The sequence below is a fragment of the Callospermophilus lateralis genome, chromosome 7 (genome assembly GCF_048772815.1).
Source record: "Callospermophilus lateralis isolate mCalLat2 chromosome 7, mCalLat2.hap1, whole genome shotgun sequence".
Classification (NCBI taxonomy): domain Eukaryota; kingdom Metazoa; phylum Chordata; class Mammalia; order Rodentia; family Sciuridae; genus Callospermophilus; species Callospermophilus lateralis.
This window is the reverse complement of record NC_135311.1, coordinates 109,095,192-109,119,103: the sequence shown is the minus strand read 5'-3', so window position 1 is coordinate 109,119,103 and position 23,912 is coordinate 109,095,192. Positions and strand designations below refer to the sequence as shown.

At 50.1% G+C, this 23,912-nt stretch overlaps 1 protein-coding gene across 1 annotated transcript; it reads left to right on the top strand.

Annotated features, from left to right (window-relative positions):
* Positions 1-1,892: 1,892 nt before the first annotated feature.
* On the top strand, positions 1,893-23,912 carry Faah (fatty acid amide hydrolase). Its single transcript, XM_076860473.2, has 15 exons — positions 1,893-2,154; positions 10,106-10,219; positions 12,046-12,180; positions 12,402-12,535; positions 12,633-12,839; positions 13,077-13,117; positions 13,344-13,468; positions 14,829-14,954; positions 15,478-15,575; positions 16,067-16,166; positions 16,449-16,489; positions 17,075-17,114; positions 17,577-17,685; positions 18,228-18,373; positions 18,574-23,912. The coding sequence occupies exons 1-15, from the start codon at positions 1,960-1,962 to the stop codon at positions 18,700-18,702; spliced, it is 1,740 nt and encodes a 579-aa protein (XP_076716588.2). The 5' UTR covers positions 1,893-1,959; the 3' UTR covers positions 18,703-23,912.

The following is a 23,912-nucleotide window of genomic DNA, read 5'->3' as shown; positions in this document are numbered from 1 at the left end:
ACAGATTTGAGAAGTAAAGACAACCAGGAACCACCCCATTATTGTTTCCAGCTATAGAGCCCTTTCCTTATGTCATCCCACAGTGCTTCACTTCTAGGGGCAGCAATGGTAGTACTGCTTGATGGTTAAGAGCACCAGCTTTGGATAAAATCTGAATTTGAATCTCCACTCAGTCACAAGTGTGATTCACAGAAGTTATTTAACTCCTCTTGTCCTCAGCTGCCTCACCAGTAAAATGAGAAAAATGCCTTTCCCGTAGGGCTGTTGGGAGGACAAATGAGATAAAGCACACAAAGTCCTGTTATTGTAGGGACAAAGGAGGCAAGGCACCAAAGATAGCAGGAAACAGTTTTATTTGGCTGCAGCCAGGTTCAGAGGGCACAGCCTGTAATCAATCAATCCCCTGAACCCCGAGTTCAGGTAGTTTCAGAGTTTTATACCCAGCATGTAAGGAGAGGGGCTCAGAAGTTCACAGTCTGCAGAAGTTCACATAAAAGCAGCTTTTTCTTTCACTGTTTTGGACAAGTTAACCCTTCAAGGACAACACCTGAGAAGGAGACAGCTTCTTCTCCCCTTTCTTTTCTCCCCCTGCTAGTTGTTACAATGGAGCCCAGTTGGTAACTTATCTTAAAAATGTAGACAACTCTGTGAAACCCAGTTCAAGGCCAGAGGGCTTGTTTGCACATTTCTACAAACTACTATACTGGGTATGTTTGTGAAAAACTAGTAAGGGGGTGTCCGGCACCTGGAGTGCTGGTATCATCTCAGCCAGTGGCCAAGAAAAACAAGGCGACAGGAAAATAGGAAGTTTATCTACATTGAACTCTTTTGCAGAGACTCTTTTGCTGACTGTCCTAAAATCAGCCATGGTGAAGATTTCTGGAGAAGCCCAGTTAATATTTTCTGTGGATAAAGGGGGTGCCACTTCACAGTGTGAACATTGTAGGCAGGAATGGGGATGTGTGTGTAATGCATGCCCCCCCAAGAAAGGGCACTAGGCAGGCTGGGGTTGTGGCTCAGCGGTAGAGCACCCGCCTGGCGTGTGCGAGGTCCTGGGTTCCATCCTCGGCACCACATAAAAATAAAATAAAGATGTTGTGTCCACAAATATTAAAAAATAATTCTCTCTTAAAAAAAAAGATATTGTGTCCAACTAAAAAAATAAAAAGAAAAAAAAAGAAAGGGGCATCAGACTCCATTCCTGCTTCATTCTTTTTGCTTACTGGGTGTGAAGTCCAGGAGGGCCCAGGACTGGGACAGGGTAATCCAGAGAAGAGTCTGGAGGGAGTGGCTGGGGAAAAGTACAAATGATGGACAGTTTGGGCCCTCAAGAAGTGTGTGTGTGTGTGGGGGGGGGGGGGGGGCCTGGGACTGTGTCTCAGCGATAGAGCACTCGCCTACCCTAGCACGTGTGAAGCCCTGGTTCGATGCTCAGCACCCCAAGTTGGGGGGAAGGGGGCGCCCTGTGGTGCAAGGCCTCCATGCTTTCCCAGGAAAGATGCTGCTGGAGAGTTTATGAAGTCGATGGGGCCCAAAAGTCCAGTCTGTTGCTGCTCTCAATCCTCTTGAACAGCCTGTTCCACTGAGCGCTGGCTGGGTCAAGTCTTCCGGGGCAGAGGCCTGATTACAGTCTGCGGTGCCTAATTGCTGCTATACTGGTGCTTCTTCCGAGGGCTCCCACGTGGAGCGGATGCCCTCGCCTGGCAGCACAGGCTGGCCTAAAGTGCCAGGACACCCGGAGCGATCCCAGCCGTCAGCCCCGTTTGACCTTGACCCTTGCGCGTCGCCAGCCTGGGTCTCGGCGCACTCCCCCGCCGGCCGGCGCCCGGCCCCTCCTTCAGGCGGGCGCAGAATCCCGTGCGATCCAGGCCGGGTTTTGCGGAGGAGCCCATCCGGCTGCTCAGGCTGATTCCTCATCTGTCTCCCTCCACTCTCGGCATCAGTCCGCGGAGGGAGATCATGGTGCCGGACGAATTGTGGCTAGCGCTGTCTGGAGCCTCCGGGGCTGCCCTGGTCTGCTGTTTCGTGGCTGCGGCCGTGGCCCTGCGCTGGTCCGGGCGCCGGTCGGCGCGGGGCGCGGCGGCCCGGGCGCGGCAGAGGCAGCGAGCGGGCCTGGAGAACATGGACAAGGCGGCGCAGCGCTTCCGGCTCCAGGTGACCGCCAAGGCCGGGGCGGGGGTGGGTAGGGCGCAGGGGTAGCCCTGGTAGCACTTTCAGCCTCCCGGACGCGCGGAGGACAGGCGGGCAGCGCAGGTGTAGGACTTCCTTCTCTTCACTTTGAGGCATTCTCTCTCTTTCCGAGCCAGGTAGGGCTGGGTGAGGTGGAGGAAAGAAACGAAAGGCACAGGTCGGGTCGTGTAGGTCCATCGCCACACCGGGTCAAAGAGGAGCTTTGCTCCGTGCCAAAGATTTTCGAATACGGAGTATCTGAATATTAGAACGCTAGTGTGAGTACCAACTATACGCCAGTATGCAACCACGGAGTCCTGGCCCAGGCATCCAGAGTTTAAGGTTCAAGCTTGTTGGTTTGTCCACGAATATCTTTAGAGCAAGTCAGAAAGAGACTTGCCCAAGTGCACAATGAATTGTTGGTAAAGCTAGAGTGGAGGTCTTCCCAGCTCCTGCTGTCCAACCCCTGACAACCCTTTCCAACAGCAGTTTAGTTCTAGCCTTCCCCGGATGATCTGTCAATAAGCTTTGCTTCTCCCTGTGCTACTTCTGGATCATCTCAGTGTGTGTGTTTGACTGCAGGGGAGGTGCACACTGGGGGAGGGGAATGGCATCTAGAAGAGGGACTTTCCTTCAGGTGTATGAAAATTGGCCCCACTTAGAAACCAAAATGCTGACCTCTGGGAGATATTCTGACATGCAGAGGGAAAGAAGACTTACCCTGGGTGTTTGTGGGATCTCCCAGGTGGTGGGCACACGCCTGTAATCCCAGGGGCTCAGGAGGCTGAGGCAGGAGGATCGAAAGTCCAAAGCTAGCCTCAACAAAAGCGAGGCGCTAAGCAAATCAGACCCTATCTCTAAATAAAATATAAAACAGGGCTGGGGATGTGGCTCAGTGGCTGAGTGCCCCTGGGTTCAATTCCTGGTGCCCCCACATACTCAAAAAGAAAACTGAAACTAATGGATGACTTCTCAACCAGCTTGATTAGTGGAGTTTGGAACCAAATATATATATTTTTTTTTCTAAATTATTTTTTAGTTGTCAATGGACCTTTATTTTATTTATTTATATGTGGTGCTGAGAATCGAACCCAGTGCCTCACACATGCTAGGCAAGCACTCTGCCACTGAGCCACAACCTCAGCCCTGGAAACCAAATATATTTTTATTTCAATAAATAAATATGCTCTGGCCTCAGGAATGATGTGAAGTAAATTGAAATTTACAGCCAGCCAAAACTTTACCCACATTCAAGGCCACACCCAGTATCTGATGCCCAGTTTCCCTAATCCCTCTCCTGCTCCTCCCCACTGCAGTGAGCTGGAGAGTTCCACTGGGCACCTAGGTTCTAGTTCAGGCTCTGCCCAACTCAAAAAATCACTTGCTATCACTGACTACCTGCTAAGTGGCAATTTTCAATGATTCCCTCTCTGCCTTCCATCTATGTACATCCTCCTGACTCCTGCTGTTCCCATCACCTGGGAGATCTAATTTGTTATACATGATGGCAGAATGCGATTCATTTCATATTATATATAGAGAGACAATTTTTCAAGACACTAATTGTACACAAAGTATTTTCACACCATTCGTGTCTTATACTTGTACTTAGGGTAATGATGTCTAACTCATTCCACCATCATTCCTACTCCCATGCCCCATCCTTTCCCCTCTCTCCCCTTTGCTCTATCTAAAGTTCCTCCATTCCTTCCATCCTCCCCCACCAATCACCATTATGAGTCAAGATCCTCATATCAAAAAATAAAACAACAACAACAACAAAAAAAAAACATTTGGCCTTTGGTTTTTTGGGGATTGGCTTGCTTCACTTAGCATAATATTCTCCAACTTCATTCATTTACCTGCAAATGCCATGATTTTATTCTCTTTTAATGCCGAATAACGTTCCATTGTGTGTATATACCAAAGTTTCCCTATCCATCCATCTATTGAAGGGCATCTTGGTTGGTCATTAGTCAGTTTTTAGAGTTCTCTTCTCCCAGATTGGGAAGTCCCTGATGTTCAACCCAAACTGGTCACTGCCTAATCAGGGGTTCTTCACTGCTTAGTCTCTTCTTTGGCTGAGCGATGGAGATACCCCTCACATAGGGTCCTCCTGATGATCCCTGGTTCATTCTGGACCACCCTTGGCTGCCCCACTCCTGTCCTTCTGTGAAGCAGCTGAGTTCTACCAGCTCTTAGCTCAGTGCAGCGAGCAGGTGCAGGAATCTGCCCACAGTTCCTGCCCATAGGAAGGAATCACAAGGAATGCATTTGACTGGCAGGGCTCGGGGGAGGGGCATTGTTGGTGGTAGAAGGATGGCTCTTTCTGCATTTCACTTCCCAGCATCATTTTTTTAAAGAACAGATCTTTCAGGACAGACATTTTGAATCTGAAATACAAAGAGGTGTTTCTATACCCTTCCTGTAGTAGGAGACTTAGCCTCAAACACCAAAGCTTGGCTCTTTCAGGAGGAGAAATTACATTTTTGGGTTTCTAATGACCAGAAACCAAAGGGACTACTAGCTGGGAGCCCCTGAGGTTCAGTAGTCAGTAAAGGGGTGTTTTGTTTTGTTTTTGTACCAGAGATTGAACTCAGGAGCACTTTACCACTGAGCTACATTTCCAGCCCTTTTTATATTTTATTTTGAGACAGGGTCTCACTAAATTGAGGGTCTTGCTAAATTACTGAAGCTAGCTTTGAATTTGTGATCTTTCTGCCTCAACCTCCCAAGCCACTGGGATTACAGGTCACTCTCCCCAGTTTTTTTTTTTTTTTTTTTTTTTGAGCTGTAGTCTCACTACTATGTTACCCAGGCTGATCTTGAACTCATGGGCCTCGAGTGATCCTTTTGCCTTAGCTTCCTGAGTAGCTGGGACTATTGGTGTGCACCATTTAACTGGCTAAGCCAATAACTTTGTAGGCCTTGGGGTAGGGACCAGCCTTAGGACCAAGTCCTTCCCCTGCTCATCCCTGTGGTGCCCTTCTTATAAGCTCTGGGTCCTTAGATGAGGGAGGCAGGACCAGAGGCTGTTCAGCAGCCTTTCTTCTGGGACTTTCTTAACCCAGCTCTGACAACCAAGGGCCATTCAGAAAAGAAGGATCCAGGCAGCCCTGGGAACACACAGTACTTTTGTATATCATCTCCTTGATAGATAATGGACAAAGCTAGCTAGCTGTGGACCAAGGAGAACACACACTGGATGTATGTGTGATTGGGTGTGGGGGGTACTATGTATCTCTGAGTCATCACAAAATGGTTCACCTCTTCAGAGCAACTCTAGAGAAAGTTGTGTTTTTGATAACTCCGTCGACCATGGAGGTTTACTCAAAACAACCATTCACCCGTTTTTCTCATCTGACCCTTGAGTGAGTTTGATAGGCTTTCTAGACTGAAGAGAGACCATTGCTAAGGCTGGGACAGGCACCACAGAACACTGTGCCTACCTCTGTGCCTTCGAACACATGCTTTTGGTGCACCCTCAATGCCTTTTCCACCTTATATACCTACCACTTAGCAGAGACCCACTGGTCCTATGAATGCTACTTCCTTTCAACTGGATTCCACCTCTGGTTCCATCTCCTGGCTTTCTCCAAGTCTGCCTTACACAGAACTTTGAGATAATTCAGTAGGTGAGTTGAAGGAGAACATGATTACCATTGAGATTAGTGGCAAACATGACAAATGGAGAGATATCTTTTAAAAAAAAAAAATAAGCTCTCATCCCAGTCCCTTTTCCTTTTAATTTAATTTATTTAGGAAATATCTTGAAATAGAACAAAAACAATAAAAACCAGGAGAGAAAAGAAAAGTGTCAGGGAAGACAATCCAGGAGACCTGAAATTAGGACAATAGGTCAAGGAGACAACGAAGCCGAGGAGAGGCAGTGCTTAAAAGATAGGTACGGTAGCCCCCTCTTGAAAAGTTCCCATGCAGGGTGGCCACACAGTGAGGACATCAGTATACATCCCTGCATTCTCCACACAAAATGAGTTTCCCTATGTTCAGATGGGCCTTCTGGAGGCGCAGGCTTACTTTGGTGTCTTGTGAAAGAATGTCTTGGCTGCCTAATATTAGTTGAAGACTTAAAAATAGCTATTAGCAACTGTATCATCAATTGTCAACAGGAAGAAACCTAGGAAAGAATTAAAATGCTGGGATGGTGTGGCTGATAACTTGCAGCTGTCTCTGTAGGCACTTGGTGACAAGATGGGAGGAGACAGCCAGCAGACAGCAGGTGGTAATTATCCCAGGGTGGTGGGCTCTCTGCTGATCTTAATTTCTTCCCCATATTTTTAGGTATTTTCTTAAAAACAATGAGCACATATTTTTATAATCAGAAAACCCCCACATTTTCTGTTTCCATTGTGAGATGGGAGAGGCAGAACGTAGTACTCTGTGTAGTGTGATCATTTTGTATAAAAAGAATAAATGTAAGTAGCTATATATGTTGTAGGTATTTCATAAACTTTTAAAAATATATATATTTGGGCTGGGGATGTGGCTCAAGTGGCAGCGTGCTTGCCTGGCATGCGCAGGACGCTGGGTTCGATCCTCAGCACCACATAAAAATTAAAAAAAGATGTTATGTCCACCAAAAACTAAAATAAATAAATATTTAAAAACTCTCTCTTTAAAAAAAATATATATTGATATATATATTGTTATGAGCACATATTGGTGCACCCTCAATGCACCAATATGTGCAATTTATTTTAATTGTAAATGGACCTTTATTTTATTTATATGCAGTACTGAGACTCGAACCCAGGGCCTCACACATGCTAGGCAAGTGCTCTACCACTGAGCCACAACCCCAGCCCCTCAAACTTTTTTTTCTTCCCCTGTAAAAGTTCACTAGAAACTATTAAGAATAGTTTCCTTTTCAGTAGAGGGACTGTGTGGGGTTGGAGGGGTATGTGTGTGAATGATCACTTTTCATTCTATGTGCCTAAAAACAAACAAACAAACAAACAAACAAACAAACAAAAACAACTCAACAAGGGTTATCTGGTGTATTTGGGTAGAGATCAGTGACCCACTTTTTTCTACTCTAGTTTTCTGTATTAAAAAACATACCAAGGGGACTGGAGATATACCTCAGTTGGTAGAGTGCTTGCCTCACATGTACAAGGCCCTGGGTTCAATCCCCAGCACCACAAAAAAAAAAAAGTTGGGGGGGCGCATACCAAGTGCTGGGATTGTAGCTCAGTTGTAGAGCACTTGCCTAGCATGTTGTGAGGCACTGGGTTCAAGTCTCAGCACCACCACATTAAAATAAAAAAATAAAGGTCCATCAACAAATAAAATAATATTTTTAAAAAAGAGCATACTAAGGCTGGGTTTAGTGGCACATGCCTGTAATCTCCCCTTCCTGAGAGGCTAAAACAGGAAGATTGAAAGTTTGAGGCCAGTCTCAGCAACTTAGTGAGACCCTGTCTCAAAATAAAAATACAAAGGGCTGGGGATATGGCTCAGTGGTTAAGGGCCTCTGGGTTCAATCTCTGATACTCCCCCTCCCACCAACCAAAGGCAAACCAAGTAAGTATATCCATTTAACAAATTCAGGGAAGGACTCCTGAGGACATTAGGTATAATGGCCATGGTCCATGGGGTGGAAGGTGTTCAGTTGTGGAGGTGTGGTGCATTTGGGGTACAGAGGAGTCTGACAAGACCATGACTTGTAAGTTCCTTCTGGAACATGCTCTGGATCTTGGTGCGTGACAGGATGGGAATTTTAAGGGGGCAGGCACGGCCAGATTGAGCTTTGGCACTTGTCTGGTCCTAGAAGGAAGGGCGGGCCAGAGGGACAGGGCTTGGGCAGGGCAGCAGTTAAGTTCCCTGTGTGACCCAGGAGAAAAAGATGAATGTAGGTGAGCATCTTGGTGGAGGGATAGAGGTAGCCATTTTTCCAGAGCTTGGTGACGGGTTGGATGTGGGTAGGAGGGAGAGGGAGGTTCTTGAATGACTGGGTGTTCCCCTGAATACCTGAAGGGATGATGGTGCACTTGCCTGAGTGAGGGTCCAGGGTCCGGTGAGGAGGAGGAACCCTGCTGAAAGTGTGGGGAGGTGATGAGCTCAGAGGGAAGGACATGGAGGGGTGGGACAAGAGTAGCCCCATGACTGGGTTCAGGCCCACTTGGATGGGACTGAGTGAAGGATCCTGAGGCTGTGGGCAGGCAGAGGACTGGAGAGAGTCAGGGGCATTTGTGGAGGTGGAGTGGTAGCCAGGGAGGCTGGCTCCTAGCACATGAAAGGGAAGATGAACCCTGGAGAAGCCTCCAGGAGCTTGTATTTCCTGAATCTGGTTCCTTCTTATCTTCCAGATCTGAAAGATGGCTGGAGTACCGCCTCTTCAAATAGGCCAGCCTGGCCCATCTAAGTCAGTCCTCTCATTCCCGCCACAGCGCTTGTTGATCTGCTGTCTCACACTTGCCATGACCTGTCTGTGACTTAGCTTTTTATTTTCTGGGTCTTCCTGGTTCCTTCTAAATTCATAGCCCCTCACATAGTAGGTGCTCAGAATATGTTTGTTGACTGACTAGATCAATGAATGACAGAGGAAGTAGTGAAGGAGGGAAACCAGGGAAGTGAACTATCTATCTTCAGGAAGAATTGATGAGGTTGCCTCATGGAGATGTGGAGTAAAGTCAAGGAGGTCTCTGGTGATTTGGCAGAAATAATAGGGAGTCAGGTGAACAGTTGGGGCTGTGACTAAGTGCCTGCTAATTGGTCTAATACCCTTGAGGATGGAAGCAAGTGGGTGTTTGTGGGAAGGGCTGACCCCAGAGACCTGGAACCGTGGAGAGCAGTCCCTTCCACCCACATGCAGTCCCTTCCACCCATGTGCTGCCTCTCACCACACCCTGTTTTATTTTCTTTATCTCCAGGTCAGATTCTTGTTTGTTTACCTATTAAATCCCTGCTCTCTATCCCTGCCTTGTGTAAGCTCACGTGGGCACAGCTTTTCATTCACTGCCTAATCCCCATGCCTGCCATGGCACTGGTACAAAGGCGACACCTCATGAGCTGGTGGAATGAAAGTATAAATCCTTCCTCTCAGGTGTAGTCTCCAGCCCCTCTGAAGGAGTCTTGTTCTTGCCCTCCCTTGCAGGGGTTGGGTGATCAAGTGCAGGTGGATAGCCAATGAGCAGCTTGTGCTAAGTAGGCAAAGTACAGCCATTTACCTTTATGGTCCTAGGCCAGGTACTTCCTCTCTGAGCCTGTTTCTTTATCTACACAATGGGAGTGGTAGTAACTTTTTTTTTTTTTTTTTTTTTTTTGGTACCAGGGATTGAAGCCAGGGGTGCTTAACCACTGAGCCACATCCCTAGCTGGTTTTTATATTTTATTTTGAGACAGGGTCTTGCTAGGTTGCTTAGAGCCTCAGGAAGTTGCTGAGGCTGGCTTTGAACTTGCAATCCATCTGCCTCCACCTCAGAGTTGCTGGGATTCAAGCGTGAACCACCACGCCCCACTAGTGGTAGTAACATTTAATCAAAATGTGGAACACAGCCAGGGGTGGTAGCATACTCCTGTAATCCTAGTTATTCAGGAAGTCGAGGCAGGAGGATAGCAAGTTCCAGGCCAGTCTTGGCAATTTATTGAGACACTGTCTCAAACAAAAACAAAACCCAAGGATCGTGTGGTGCCTGGGGGCAGTAGGCCTACAATGGTGATTGGTTGGTACAACTGCTGGGCTTGGCCTCCAACAGACTATTGAAGGAGGGATATTCATTGCCCAAAGGTGGCGGCTTGCCCAGGCCAGGTCCTGGCCCTGGTGTCAGAACTGTGTCTGGGCATGTCTGTCGTGGATTGGCATGTGGAACTGAGCTTCTGGAGTATGTGGGGGCTCAGGGGCCTGGGCCACAGGGATCTGCTGCAGGCTCAGGGGCCTTTGGGAAGAGGGGACTGATCTGAGTGTCTCTCATAGAACCCCGACCTGGACTCAGAGGCGCTGCTGGCCCTGCCTTTGCCTCAACTGGTGCAGAAGTTACAGAGTGGAGAGCTGTCCCCTGAAGCTGCGCTCTTCACCTATGTGGGAAAGGTAAGGTTGCTGCCCTCCAGCCCCGATATTCTGCTCCCTCTTCCTCCCTTTCTCTGTAAGGTGTGTGAGGAAAACCTGGCCTAGAATGATCCTGCTGAGGGCAAGGGTGAGACCAGAGTGCCAGGGACTACCAGGGAGGGAAGAGGCCAGAGAGCTCTGTGTGTGCGTGAGTGTGCACGTACATGTGGGGGAAGACACTGAACATGTTGTTTTATCTAGAAAACTGGCTTTCAGCCCAGACTTTTCTGTCCCTTACGCCTCCACTCTTTGGTCACCAAGTCTGGTCTGTTCTATCTTCTGTTTCTCTTCAGTTCCTCCCTTGTCTTTATCCTCTTTCAGCCACCCTGGCCTTCACTACACTCACCAGCAGCAGCCTCCTGGCCAGGTGCCCTTTCGGCTCTGCAGTCCTTGGTGGTCAGGAGTTCAGGGCATTAGAGTGTCAGAGCTTAGGACCTGCTATGCTCTCCACTGGCTTTCCCTCTGCTTTGTCCCTGGACTTGGCCTCCAACAGGCTGCTGAAGGAGGGATATTCATTGCCCTGGCTGAGCCTTTAGGGCTCTGAGTAGGATGCCATGCTCACTTGGCCCCTGCCCCCTGCCCTGCCAGCCCTCTGAGTGCTCTCTGTCCACAGCAGGCCTGTCTTCTTCCTTTTCCATGCCCATGTGGGCTCTTTGTGAACAGTTTTCCTTATTTGTCTTTGAACCTTAGTACTGAACACACAGAAAGTACTCAAGAAATATGTGCAAAAAAGAAAGGAAGGATAAATTTTGCATTACGCGTGTGACTTGTGTGTGATAGTATGACCGCTAAGCAGATGGGCCTGCGTATTAGGTGAGGGGTGATATGACAGGTATTACAGCTGAGAGAGGGTGAGAGAGCATGGGTGGCAGGTGTCACTGACAGAATCTCAGCAGATGGTGATGCTTTTCCTTAACAAGGACCCTGAAAGGCCTTCACTCTTCCTTGTCACCAGAAGAGAGAGTTTTGATTACAAATGATGGGCTCTTCCCTTCTTGCCTTGGGTGGCCTGGGGATAGATGTTACACAGTCCTGGGTGTGGCCACACAATCTGCGGTTCTCACAGGAACCAGAGGAGGCACTGAAGGCTGTACAGGGCTCTCCCCTAGCCTTTCCTCTTGGCCCCTGAGGCTGTGGTTGGGGACTCTAGATAGACCTCCACAATCATTCCTTTCTGTCATCATCCTTCACTGCAGCCAGTCACTTCCATGTGCCTTGATTAACAGAAACAAGAGGCCTTGGGAAAGGGGAGGTTGGGCTGGGCCAGGTATGGGCCAGGCATAGGGTAGAGGAGACAGTGTTTGGCTGGGTCCTGAGTTTAGCCAGCTCCACAGTTGACCCTCAGGTGACCTGACATGGAGGTCTGCCCCTGTCTGGTTCCCATCTGCCTCTCTGGGCAGAGATTGGCTTAGAGGAATGAGAGCAGAGGCCAGTGGTCATCTTTCTCCCAACTCATCTCTTGTTGGGGAATATTTGAGGACTGTATCTTGCTCCCCCAAGTGTCCTGGCCCTGGAGGTTCTCCCTCTCCACCCCCGTCTCTGTCTTTCTCTTTCTCTTTCTCTTCTCTCTCTTTCTCCTCTTTCTGTGTCATGAAGTTGAAAGCTGGAGATAGGATGAGGCTGAGGCCAAATGTCCCCAGCTAGGTGGATGGTGGGCACTAGGTGTTCCTGTCTGTGGGCCATATTGCTGGTTACCCTTTCCCTGGGTATATTTGAAAAGACCAGTTTTATATGATGCACATTTTACCACAATTAAAAAAAAAAAATCCCATTTCACTTTACTTTGTTTCCATTTCTCTCCTCTTCAGGCCTGGGAAGTGAACAAAGGGATCAATTGTGTGACTTCCTACCTGGCTGACTGTGAGACTCAGCTGACCCAGGCTCCAAGGCATGGCCTGCTCTATGGTGTCCCCCTGAGCCTCAAGGAGTGCTTCAGCTACAAGGTACACCCTACTGTGATATCTGTTCCCCTCTGTCCCTTTAGCCAATTCTGTGTCCTGGGTCATTTGGGTCCCTCAGAGGAAATATCAAGTCCAGAGGCCTTGAGAGAGGACCATGGATATGCCTGGCCTCAGCCAGTATGACAGTGGTGGAGGGGACTGTGGGCTGCAGAGGGGCTCCTGACTCATCTGCATTGTCCTCTTGGTGCTTGTGCTTCCTCCAGGGCCATGACTCTACGCTGGGCTTGAGCTTGAATGAGGGAATGCCAGTGGAGTGTGACAGCGTGGTGGTGCAAGTGCTGAAGCTGCAGGGTGCCGTGCCCTTTGTGCACACCAACATCCCCCAGTCCATGTTCAGGTTGGGTCTCAGGGGTTGGGCCTCAGTAAGGTGAGGTGGGGTGGGCAGGGACACCAGTGCCAGCGTGACCCAGACTGACCTGTTCTGTTTCCTCCAGCTATGACTGCAGTAACCCCCTCTTTGGCCAGACCCTGAACCCATGGAAATCCTCCAAGAGCCCAGGTGGCTCCTCAGGGGGTGAGGGGGCCCTCATTGGGTCCGGAGGCTCTCCCCTGGGCTTAGGCACTGACATCGGGGGAAGCATCCGTTTCCCTTCTGCCTTCTGTGGAATCTGTGGCCTCAAGCCTACTGGGAACCGCCTCAGGTATGGTGGGTACAGAAAGCTTCTGGGCCCCTTGCTATTTGACCTTGGCCTAACTTCCCACATTTCTGGGCTCCAGGCAAGGATTCATTCACCAGGTTTTTGCTGGGAGGAGTATTACCATCACAGTCCTATGTGGTTCCTGGTTTCCTGTGCTAGGAATTTAGAGATGCTGCTTGGGCTTGAGGGTGGGCAAAGGATAGCCATTTTCTATTTCCAACATTTGTGTTTCTTATTCAGCAAGAGTGGTCTGAAGGGCTGTGTCTATGGACAGGTGGCAGGTGAGGTCTGGTTCCTTCAGTCCCTGGAGGAGGGTGGGGGTCAGCCTGATCCACCTCTGTCCCTCTTTCTCTGGGGGGCAGTGTCTGGCTACCAGGCCCTCTAGATTTGAGTTCTGACCTTGTCTTGCTCAACTCCTGGGCCATAGTCCAACTCATGCTTGCCAGCCCCAGAGCCTATTGGGGCTGGATGACCTCTCTTTCCTCCCCTCCCCTCCTTGCCCCACAGTGCAACTCTCAGTGGGCCCCATGGCACGGGATGTGGAGAGCCTAGCGCTGTGCCTGAGAGCCCTGCTATGTGAAGACATGTTCCGCTTGGACCCCACTGTACCCCCAGTGCCCTTCAGGGAGGAGGTGAGTTGGGTGGAAAAGGGGGAAAGGGGGTGAACTTCTGAACCTAGTCATTGTGGGCAGGTCTTCCAGGCCCTGTCCCAGGAAAACTGTCCCCAGATCTGAGGGCAGGGTCAACTGCTACTCCGTAGGTGGGCACAAGGTGGCGCTCTTGTCTGCATTTGGAAACCCTCAGGCTTTCAACCTCTGCTGGTGTCAGAGGACCAGTCAGGACCTTTTTCTCAGCCAGAGAACTCTTGTACCTAGGCTGTATTTTATTCTCAGTAAATAACAGCCTTACTTACAATAGTCCTGTCTATATCCCCAGAAAATAGCATGCTTGGCACCTAGGGTGAGCAAGCTGTGGGTAGTGTAGAGTGCCTGCTCCCCAGGATATCACCAAGACAGCCCCATTGATCAAAGCTGAGCTCATTACTTTCTGAAGTGGTGGAACCCTGCCTCAACAGCCTGAGCTGTGCCCCAGAGGGTGGATTGCGGAGTCTGGATTAGGCAGGTCTTCCAACATGCATGTTGGCTGTGATTAGGTAAGGATCATGATCTAATTGTTGAGGTCTGGGGAAAAGCAAGCTGAGGACCTTGAGGTAAGAGGTTCAGAATCATGGGGTGTAAATGTCATTTGATGCTTTTTACTGAAGAGCTGATGAAGACTGTTCAAGAATCAATAAGATGCTGGTCTTGCTGACACATGTCTACAATCCCAGCAACTCAGGAGGCACAGACAGGAGTATCAAAAGTTTGAGGCCAATTTTGGGATAACTTAGTGAGATCCTGTCAAAATGAAAAATAAAAATAAAAGTTCTAGGGGTGTAACTTAGTGATAGAGTGCCCCTTGGTTCAATCCCCAGTATCAAAAAAGGAAAAATAAAAAAGAGAGAGAGAGAGAGATGGGGAGGGAGAGACGGAGGGAGAAGAGGAGAAGAGGTCCCTCATCGATAAAAAGTTGTTTATCATGGGGACAGGGCAAGGTAGTGGAGCATATTGGCTCAGGAGACAGAATGCCTGAATATGGGCCTAATCTTATCTCTGCATTATGTGACCTTAGGCAAGTCCCAGCCCCACTCTGGGTCTCAGACTCTAGGTAGACCTCAAGCCTCAGTTTCCTCATATGACCAATGGGAATCCTCATCCCTGCTCTGTCTGCCACCAAGTCATTGTGAAGGTGTTTTATGAAAAGGTCGTATATGGAAGGGACTGACCTTGCTGATGATCTGTTTTCAGGGGAAACAGTGCCAAAGGGGTCCAGGCTGTAGCTTTGTAGCTGTTTCTGGGGCTGAGTAGCTTCTCTGGCTTCTAGGAACTCTGCTCAAACTGTCCTCTCCTGTCCTGCTCCTGCCCTGACCATGCCCTCTGTGTTTGCTCCCAGGTCTACACAAGCTCCCGGCCCCTGCGTGTGGGTTACTATGAGACTGACAACTACACCATGCCCAGCCCAGCCATGAAGCGGGCCCTACTGGAGACTAAGCAGAGCCTTGAAGCTGCTGGCCACACGGTATGACTGTAGGAACCCACAGTCCAGGCATCTCCTTTCCTCCAAGGCAGTCTTCCTGGTACCCATGGCCATTTCCTCCCAGGCCCCCAACCTCTTGATTGTTTAATTATTGAGGATAATGACTGTCACCATATGGGATCAGTATGTAGACAGCAGGCCAGAATTATTGAAGAGAGAAGATCATGATAACTCAGCCAGTGCTAGGTAATGTGTGAGCGCTGCATTTGGTTTGGCAGTGGGCGGGGAGGTTCTCAACCCCAGACAAGGTACATAGCCGTCCAGAGGTTTCTGGGGCCCTGAAATGGTAATACTGGGAGAATTCTACGACTCCAGAATTCTCTCATGAGGGACATTTTTACGGGGAGTTTTCATGGGCCAGTAAAGCATCCTTTATGGCTCTTGTGAGAGCTACCATGTGGCAGAATGGGTGCAGTCCATCCTTAGGGTCCCTGGGACAGCAGGCGGAGTCATGGGAGCCAAGGGTTGTTAAGTCTGGGGGCTTTAAACCCCTCAATCCCTGCAGCTGGTTCCCTTCTTGCCAAGCAACATCCCCTATGCTCTGGAGACCCTGTCAACAGGTGGGCTGTTCAGTGATGGTGGCCACAGCTTCCTCCAAAACTTGTGAGTACTGTTGGACTTCAGGGTCTGTGGTGGAATCAGAGAAATGCTCAGCCCAGGATAGCAAGACCCAACTCAGCTGCACTCGAAGAAGGCCTGGGCCTCTGGGAAGGGACCTTGCTATCCCTCCAGCTGTGCAAGTTGAGCCTGGAGACACTTTGCCAGGGAGAGTTTGGAAAGGTGCCAGCCTGATAGGAGGCAGAATTGTGCATCTGTAGCCCCTGAGCAGAGCTGGCTATCCAGTAGAAGGTGGGCAGGGGGCTTCCTTGTCTGTCTGGGGAGGATTAGAGTTCAGGTTGGGATTATGGCAGGAGGATGGGAATATAGATGAGCATGGCTTGGAAGGAGGCAGACAAAAGGATTGGAGACCACTAGTTACTGAAGTCTGATAAGGAGAGATGGGGGAAGGGTAGAGAACAGGGCACAGTCAGTGAGGAGCAGGCCAGGAGGAATACCAGGGTGGGAGCACCAAGGCTCTGCCTTTTATCTCCCAGCAAAGGTGATTTTGTGGACCCCTGCTTGGGGGACCTGATCTTAGTTCTGAAGCTGCCCAGCTGGCTTAGAGGACTGCTGGCCTTCCTGCTGAAGCCTCTGGTGAGGACACAAAGAGTGTGAGGGGCTAAGGGACAAGGGAGGCTCTGGGGTCGCCCATCCTGTGATGCCCCGTGGACTCTGGCTCTTCCCAGCCTTCCCTTGGCCTTTCTGGGCAGGCATGGCTGCCACTTCTCTCCACCCCAACTGCTCTCCTCCCCATCCCTTCCAACCTTCTTGCCTAAAGGGGTGTGACCTGGGCCTGGGGAAGGTATGGAGTGGGTGGCATGGTGGCCACTCATTGCCCCAAGCTTAGTCATTGACCCTGTGTGTGTTCCTGTGCAGTTCCCACGGATGGCATCCTTTCTCAGCAGCATGAGGCCTCGGTGAGAACATTTCCATGCTAGATGTCTGCCCCTATCTTTCCCCGACCCAGATCTGAGTCCAGGTGGTTTCTGACAACTGGAAGTAACTTCTGGGATGGAATTGAATAGGCAGGGAGCAACCTGTGTGACCCCAGGGGGACCTTGAAGCATAGGGTCCAGATCTGGCTGGAGAGCAAAAGCAAGGAGGGAACAGAGGGGAGAAGTAGAAGAGAGAAAACGGACCTGGCGGGGGCACAGGGATCAGAAGGAGTTGGCCCTGGCTGGGTGACACATGGGGTGCTGGACACTGGGGAACCAGGTTAAATGCTATTAGAGATCTGAAACGAATGGATGTATGGGGTCCCATCTTCTCCTTAGTGGCTCAGACTGGAAAAGTAGGGCACAAATGACCCCATTTCCAGCCTTGGTATCCTGTGGACTCACTCCTCTCACCTGTAACACTTAGGACCTTTGACAGCCCTGGCCTCTCCAGGGTCCTGAGGGTAGTAAGAAATCAGTCCTGGTCCAGGGCTGGCTCTGCTGTGGAGTCACTAGGTAATCCTGGCTGTGGCCATGCTGGCTGGTGACTTCACTCTCTCTGCCCAGGTCAGCTGGAAAGCTCTGGGAACTGCAGCATAAGATTGAGGTGAGGCCTGAGCCCTTACTCTACAGTAGGTGGCAGGGGAGGGTGGAGTTGTTCAGGGCACCTGCAGCAGGGTCTTCTAGCCACTGTTCCCACTAGTCTCCTGGAGAGACCTGTCATCCCCGCCCCCTATCTCCATCCTGCACGTTGGGTCCTGCTCTCTGATGCTCATCTGCCCAGGTCCCATGGGGCTGGGTCAGCATAGGACTCCTGTTTTTTGCCCCTTTGGAGCTGCCTGTGGCTATGCAGGACATGGCTTCACCTCAGCAGGAAGTGTCTATAGTTTGGGCAGGAGGTGGAGGTGGAAACAACAGTGTTCCCAAGAAGCTTTGCTGCCTGCCTGTGGACCGCTTCCTGGCTCAGCTCAGATCCAGCTGCAGGTGCTGGGACCAGACCCCCAGCCAATGTCCCTGTGTTGAACTGTCCTGGTCTGAGCACCTCCCTGGTGTGCTGGCATTCCCTCAGGTGTACCGCAACTCTGTGATTGCTCAGTGGAAAGCACTGGACCTGGATGTTCTGCTAACCCCCATGCTGGGTCCTGCTCTGAACTTGAATGCCCCAGGCAGGGCCACAGGTGAGGCCTGCTGCCCCACCTGCTCTCCTCACACTCCACCTGTCCCTTCTTTTCTATGGGTTCAGCCCTGAGCCCTGTGGAGCTACTGGAAGTACAGGAGGAGCACTAAGGGAGGACTCCAATACTGGGGGAGCACTCTGCTCTAGGGGTGGGTCTCAAAGGCTGGCTGGCTGGAGAGATGGGAGTCATGTGGGATGCTCTGGGAGGGAATGGGCTCCCTGTCATAAGCACTATGCAATTGGGGATGTTTAGTTAGAGTCTACTTTGGGAAATGGTATTTGAATCTAGGTGAGATCTAGATAAGCCAAGAAAATAGGAATGATGTTCGAGGCAGGGAAACTACCTGGGCAAAGGCACAGGGCAAACATCTATGGATCTTGCTGGGCTCCTGGACTTTGCACTGAAGCACCAATCTTGGGAGAGGGCTTTTCCCTGACTCTGGAAGCAGGGTGCTATTTCACAGGGAAGGTGATCAAGGTCCAGAAAGGACAGTTGGCTCTGCCAGTCTCAGGGCCTGCTGCAGCCACTGTGATGTGTTCCAGGGGCCATCAGCTACACCGTGCTCTTCAACTGCCTGGACTTTCCTGCGGGGGTGGTGCCTGTCACCACAGTGACTGCTGAGGACGAGGCCCAGATGGAACATTACAGGGGCTACTTTGGGGATATCTGGGACAAGGTGCTGAAGAAGGTGAGGCCTGCCCATGCCCTCAGTTCACTCCCTGCCCCAGCTCTGCCTGCTGAGGAGGGAAGCCTCAGAGCTGTTTTTAAGCGAGCCCCTGGGCAAGCCGGCCTGCCTTGCTGCCTCTCCTCTCTAGTAGGGCATATGCTTTCTGGGCCTGGGGTGGGATCCTGCTTTGCTGTCCATCCTGATGCCTGTGTCCCCTGCAGGCCATGAAGAATAGTGTGGGGTTGCCTGTGGCTGTGCAGTGCGTGGCTCTGCCCTGGCAGGAAGAGATGTGTCTGCGGTTCATGCGGGAGGTGGAGCAGCTGATGACCCCTGAAAAGCGACCGTCCTGAGACTGCCTTTCTACCCAGCTCCAGAAGATCTGAGACCCATGTGCTCTGTGGCCTGGTCTAGTCAGAGCACATTGTCACCTGTGAGGAAATGTTAAGCATGGGGCAGGGTCTTCCAATGTCCCCTCCCCTGGCCCCCTGCAGAAGTGCAGACCTCACTCCCCTCTGGTCCCCTCTCCAATGTGATTCCCCACCCCATGTGGCAGCCAGCAGGTGTGACATGGCCCAAGGTACCAACAGGCAAAATATACCTCCTCCTTTGTGCACTTTCTGGGTATCACCGATAGGGTGCTGGGTGTGCTGGAGCCAATTAAGAGTAGGATTGGCTTGACCTTTGGGAGCCATGTCACTCTCCTGATTCAAAATCTCCCTTGGCATCCATCACCCACAGAGCAGGTACAGCTCGTATCCTGGGCCCTTCACCCAGGCCCCTCCTCTCTTGGACTCAGCCTAGCTTTGCTGGACACAGCCCTTAGTCTTCCTTCCTTCTTTCCTCTCTGTGACATGCCTTTTCTGTTCCTCCCCCTCTCAGTCCTCTGAGGCCCCACTTGGATTCCTCATTCTCTAGGAGGCCTTCTGTCTTTCTTCTGGGCCCTGGAAGGTGTGTGAACTGTTTCTTCCTGGTCTGCCCTGTTGGGGTGGGTGGCTTCTGTGGTGGGTCTGCCTTCTTGAGCACATGGCTCTCCTTGACAGCAGGGACCTCACTACTACATTTTTGTACTCTGTGACCAGCACAGAGCAGCAGGAGAATCACCTAATTGGGCTGCAGGGAATTGAGTGGAAGCAGAGCGCTCTGACTGGTGCATTGGGCAGAGGAGCCCACTGGCAGGGTTGACCACCAGGAGACAAGGCAGTCTGGTAGAGAGCCCTTGCAGGGCCTGCCAAGGCCTGGATTGCTCTAGAAAGGCTTCTTGGATGAGGACCTATGCTGAGTTTATAAAGTTCCTAGAGGCTGAGATAGTTGAAGAGGACCTCCCACAGAGAAGGGACAGTATGCCCAGAGACAAGATGAGCTTGATAACACAGGTATGTGGAATAGGCACAAAGGAAGCAGAGATGCAGCTGAGTGAGGCCGGACCAATGTGAACTTGGGTGGCAGGTCAGGAACTTGAATTCTTTCTCAAGGGTGATGGGGACACTCAAGGGGTCATATAGGTTCGGGAGGAGAGTAGTTTGGAGTGTCAAGGCCTGAGCAGCTGCCCGGGATTGAGAAGCTATCTGAGAAGTGACAGTGGGCTGAAAGTGAGCTCTGCAGCTGTCTCTGCCCTGTCCTGTCTGCCAGCTGGCCTCTTGCTGGACTGCACTGCAGGTGGGATATGAGGTATGGGGTGGCTAGTCTGTGACACCACCCTCCTCAGCAGAATGCCCTGACTTAGGCCATAGCCTTTTTCTCCTATAGCTGAAGTTTTTGGGCCTGAGCCCTCAGGGAAGGACAGTCCCCTCCCCTCCCTCTGCCAGCCTATTTCACACTGTTTTTGGAGTGTTAGGTAATTTATCTTGTCCTTCCCAAGACTTCCTTCTTTACCCTGATTTTTCTATCCCTCTGGAAACCTGCCAGGTTGCAGGCCCGGTGGCACCTGCACTGCCCACCAATGCTGTCCCTGCCTGGGAGGGGCCACTTTTGGCAAATATGTGACCCCACACCTTGGAGCTGACTCAGTGGCCCAACCAATTTTGCCCTGATTCCTTGTAACAGCTGCTGTAGTTTTGTCTGTCATTCCATAGAGCCACCTGCCATCTGCCCCAGCTTCCTTCTCCTGCCCATTTCCCTTTCAGTTGCTGATGTCATTGTGCTTTCAGATACAAGGCTGCAGATTGGTGGCACTGCTCCTTCATCTTCCTTCACTGGCTCATTGATTCAGCCCTTGGAGGCTCAGCATGGCCACATCCAGCCTGCAGCTGAACAGAGCTAGAGACCAACCTGAACCAAGCCTGGCCCATCCTTTAGAGGCTCCTGGGGCAGATGGACATGACTAACATGCCTGCTCCCCTGGCCATCAGAGCTGGCAGGAAGGATAGGAAAGGGCAGGGCCTCCATGCCGCCAAGGGAAGGGAGACATGGTCACAGAGCACACGAGTATCCCCTGTGTTACTTTTTTACCACTGTGCTCTTGTGCGAGCTTCTCATATGAGCACTGCGATAACTTGCTACCCTGCAGGGCTCCCTGCTTCCATCCTCCCCTCCCAATGTATTCACAGGGTAGCCAGAGTGATCCTTCAGAAGTGTACATCAGATGGGAATCTCCTGCTAAAGTCCTTCCAGTGGCTTCCCAGCTGGCCTAGAATAAAATCCAGTCTCTCCTTGTGTCTTACAGAGCATGTGGCTTTTGAAAGAGGTGCTCTCGTTCACCTCTCCAGTCTTGGGGGTCTCTTTCTCTCGTCATTTGTGCTCTGTCCACACAAGCTCCTTCAGTTTCTTGATCATCTCAAGCTGGTCCCTGCCTCAGAGCTTTTGTGTTAGCTGTTCCCTCTGCCTGGAATATTCAGTCTCCTTCTCTGATCACTAGCTTGTAAACTGACCTGCCTGGTCACTTTCTAACATGTCATCCTTTGTACTTTTTTAGTGTATTGTCACTATCTGAAATCACTTGTGGGCTTTTGTCTCCTCCACTAAAACAACCATACTTTTTCTTGTTCATGATTATATTCTTAGAACAAAGAGTGCTGAGAAGGTGTTCAATTAATTCTGTGAAATTAAGTGAGCGTCTGCTCTGGGGGCCAGGTACTGTATTAGTGATGGGACTGCAGTGATGTAGAAGATAGACTTGGCTCACTTAGGGCCTTGTGCATGCAAGGCAAGCACTCTACCAACTGAGCTCTGTCCCCAGCCCGGCTTCTGTCCTTTTGGAGCTTACACTCTGGAGGATATTTCTGGAAGGCAGGAAGGCAGGCAGGTATGGTAACAAAAGATCCATGAATATTTAATACATGGAGTTATAAGGCAAATTTTGATTAGAAGAAAAGGTGGACAAGCATTCTGAACCACATTTACCAAGTACCTACTCTGAGCCAGGCACCTACCTCCAGTCACTTAGAGTCATGTCATTTAATTCTCCTGTTAACCCTTTTAAAGGCATTTTTGCCCCATTTTAAAGAAGGATTATGAACCTTGCCCAAGGTCCCATTTTTCTAGCTAGAAATGGGGGATTTGAATTAAAACCTGGGTAAGCCTCTGTCAGTGTTTACATAGGCCCTTTCTGATATCCCATGATGCTGAAGCACATTGAGCACATGGCCAGAGGAGAGAGAGCAGAAGTGGCTCCTTCCTGCCCGCCAGTCTGCTGGCCTCAAGCCCCAAGTCCAAGGCTGCTGCCTTTCCCCCCTCACCATGTCCACGGCCACAGCACCTTGCCTGACCATCCTGCCTCCAGGCTGATATCTCTGTCCTTCGCATGGCAGTAAGGGGACCTTCCTCAATGCACATCTGATTGCCCTTAGGGTCTTTAGTATCACTTGTGCCAAGTGTGTAGACTCCTTGCTGTGTACCACAAGGCTGCACTCTACCTGATCTGCCTCTGGCATAGTAATGGCCTCAGCTCCTTGGCTTCCCAAGTGCTACATCCTGGTCACTCAGCCTGAGGACAGCTCTGAGCGCCATATGTATCTCCCAACTCTATGCCCCTAGCTCATCTGCCTGGAATGTTCTCTGCTCTCCACTTCAAGATCACCTCCTTATTCAGGGTCAGGTGATTGTCCCTCACAACTCCACCAGCTGGTGTTGAAAGTGCTGCCTTGTAACCTGGGCACAGTGGTGCATACCTGTAATCCCAGCTACTCAGGAGCCTGAGGCAGGAGGTCTGCAAATTGGAGGCCGCCTGGACTGTTTAGTGAGACTCTGTCTCAAGTATAAAAAAAGACTGAATGTAGCTCAGTGGTAGAGCCTCTGGGTTCAATCACCAGGGCCCTTCCCCTCCCACAAAGTGTGCTTCCTACATGACTTAAAGCAGGGACTGTGTCTTAATGATAGAATCCAACATCTGTTAGACTGTGGAGTTGATAGCCCATCATCATTTGAAAATTGGGCATTATTATTTCCATTTTGTACACGGGGAAACTGAAGTTCAGATAGGGTTGCTGATTTGTCCAAGGCAAATCAGTAAGGGGTACAGAAGACTTGAAAACCACATGGTTCACTCCAAATTTTGTGTACTTTGCTCATTAGTTCAGTTACAAGAACAGGCATTAAGCAAGCTCTGGGTACCTGTCTGTGTGCTGGGTGTCACAACCACTTGGAAGACAGAAGTAACACCCATGTACTTGTGTTCCTCTACTGATGCTGTATCCTTTAGAGACGGACATAATCAAGCCATGAGCTTCCCAACCAGGTCTATCTTCCCTTCACATTTCTCTAGCTGGCTGACTTGGCTAGATCTTCCCCAGTTTCCCACACTTGGGTTTAGAATGGTGATCCTGGGCATTTTAGGCTGGTGAGGTCACTTGGGGACCAAGCTGTAATAAAGTTAGTCTTTGTGTGCCCAGCACCCAGCACTGTGCCTAGTACTCAGTGGATACCCAGTGAAGGCTTGTTATTAATGAACCCATTTTGACTACTCAAAACTACTTCCTCTTCTCATTCTCAATAGGGAATTTTCCATCAGTCCCTGATCCTTGACTCTTATTGCATTTATTTGTTTTCAGGATTTTGGTTAGTGTCCCTAGAGACAAATAATTCCCCTCTATACCCAGCGTAGGGCTTTCTCCTGGTCCACAGATCCTCATTCACCCACTTCCCCTATCCCCCCAATCCCTCCTCTCCCTCATCCATCCAATGATGGATTCCTCCCACAGTGCATCAGAGTAAGCAATCAGAAATAGGCCCTGCCTGAATGGAGCTTTTATTCTACCAGCAAACAGAAATCAAATGTGTAATCACACAAAATATTTGTTACAAGTGCAATAAAGGGCTGGGTTTGTGGCTCAGTGGTAAAGCACTTGCCTAGCATGTGTGAGGCACTGGTTTTGATTCTCAGCACCACATAAAAATAAATAAAATAAAGGCATACTGTCCATCTACAACTAAAATAAAATAAGTGAATAAATACTTTAAAAAGAACTGTTAAAAAAAAAGTGCAGGGCTGGAGATGTGGCTCAAGGGGTAGCGCGCTCGCTTGGCATGCGTGCGGCCGGGGTTCGATTCTCAGCACCACATACAAATAAAGATGTTGTGTCCGCTGAAAACTAAAAAATAAATATTAAAAAATTCTCTCTCTCTC

Coding starts and splice junctions, on each gene's coding strand:
- Faah (XM_076860473.2), top strand. CDS start 1,960: ATGGTGCCGGACGAATTGTGGCTAGCGCTGTCTGGAGCCTCCGGGGCT. Junction 13,118..13,343: donor TGTCTATGGACAGGTGGCAG/GTGAGGTCTGGT, acceptor CTTGCCCCACAG/TGCAACTCTCAGTGGGCCCC. Junction 18,374..18,573: donor GGGACAAGGTGCTGAAGAAG/GTGAGGCCTGCC, acceptor TGTCCCCTGCAG/GCCATGAAGAATAGTGTGGG.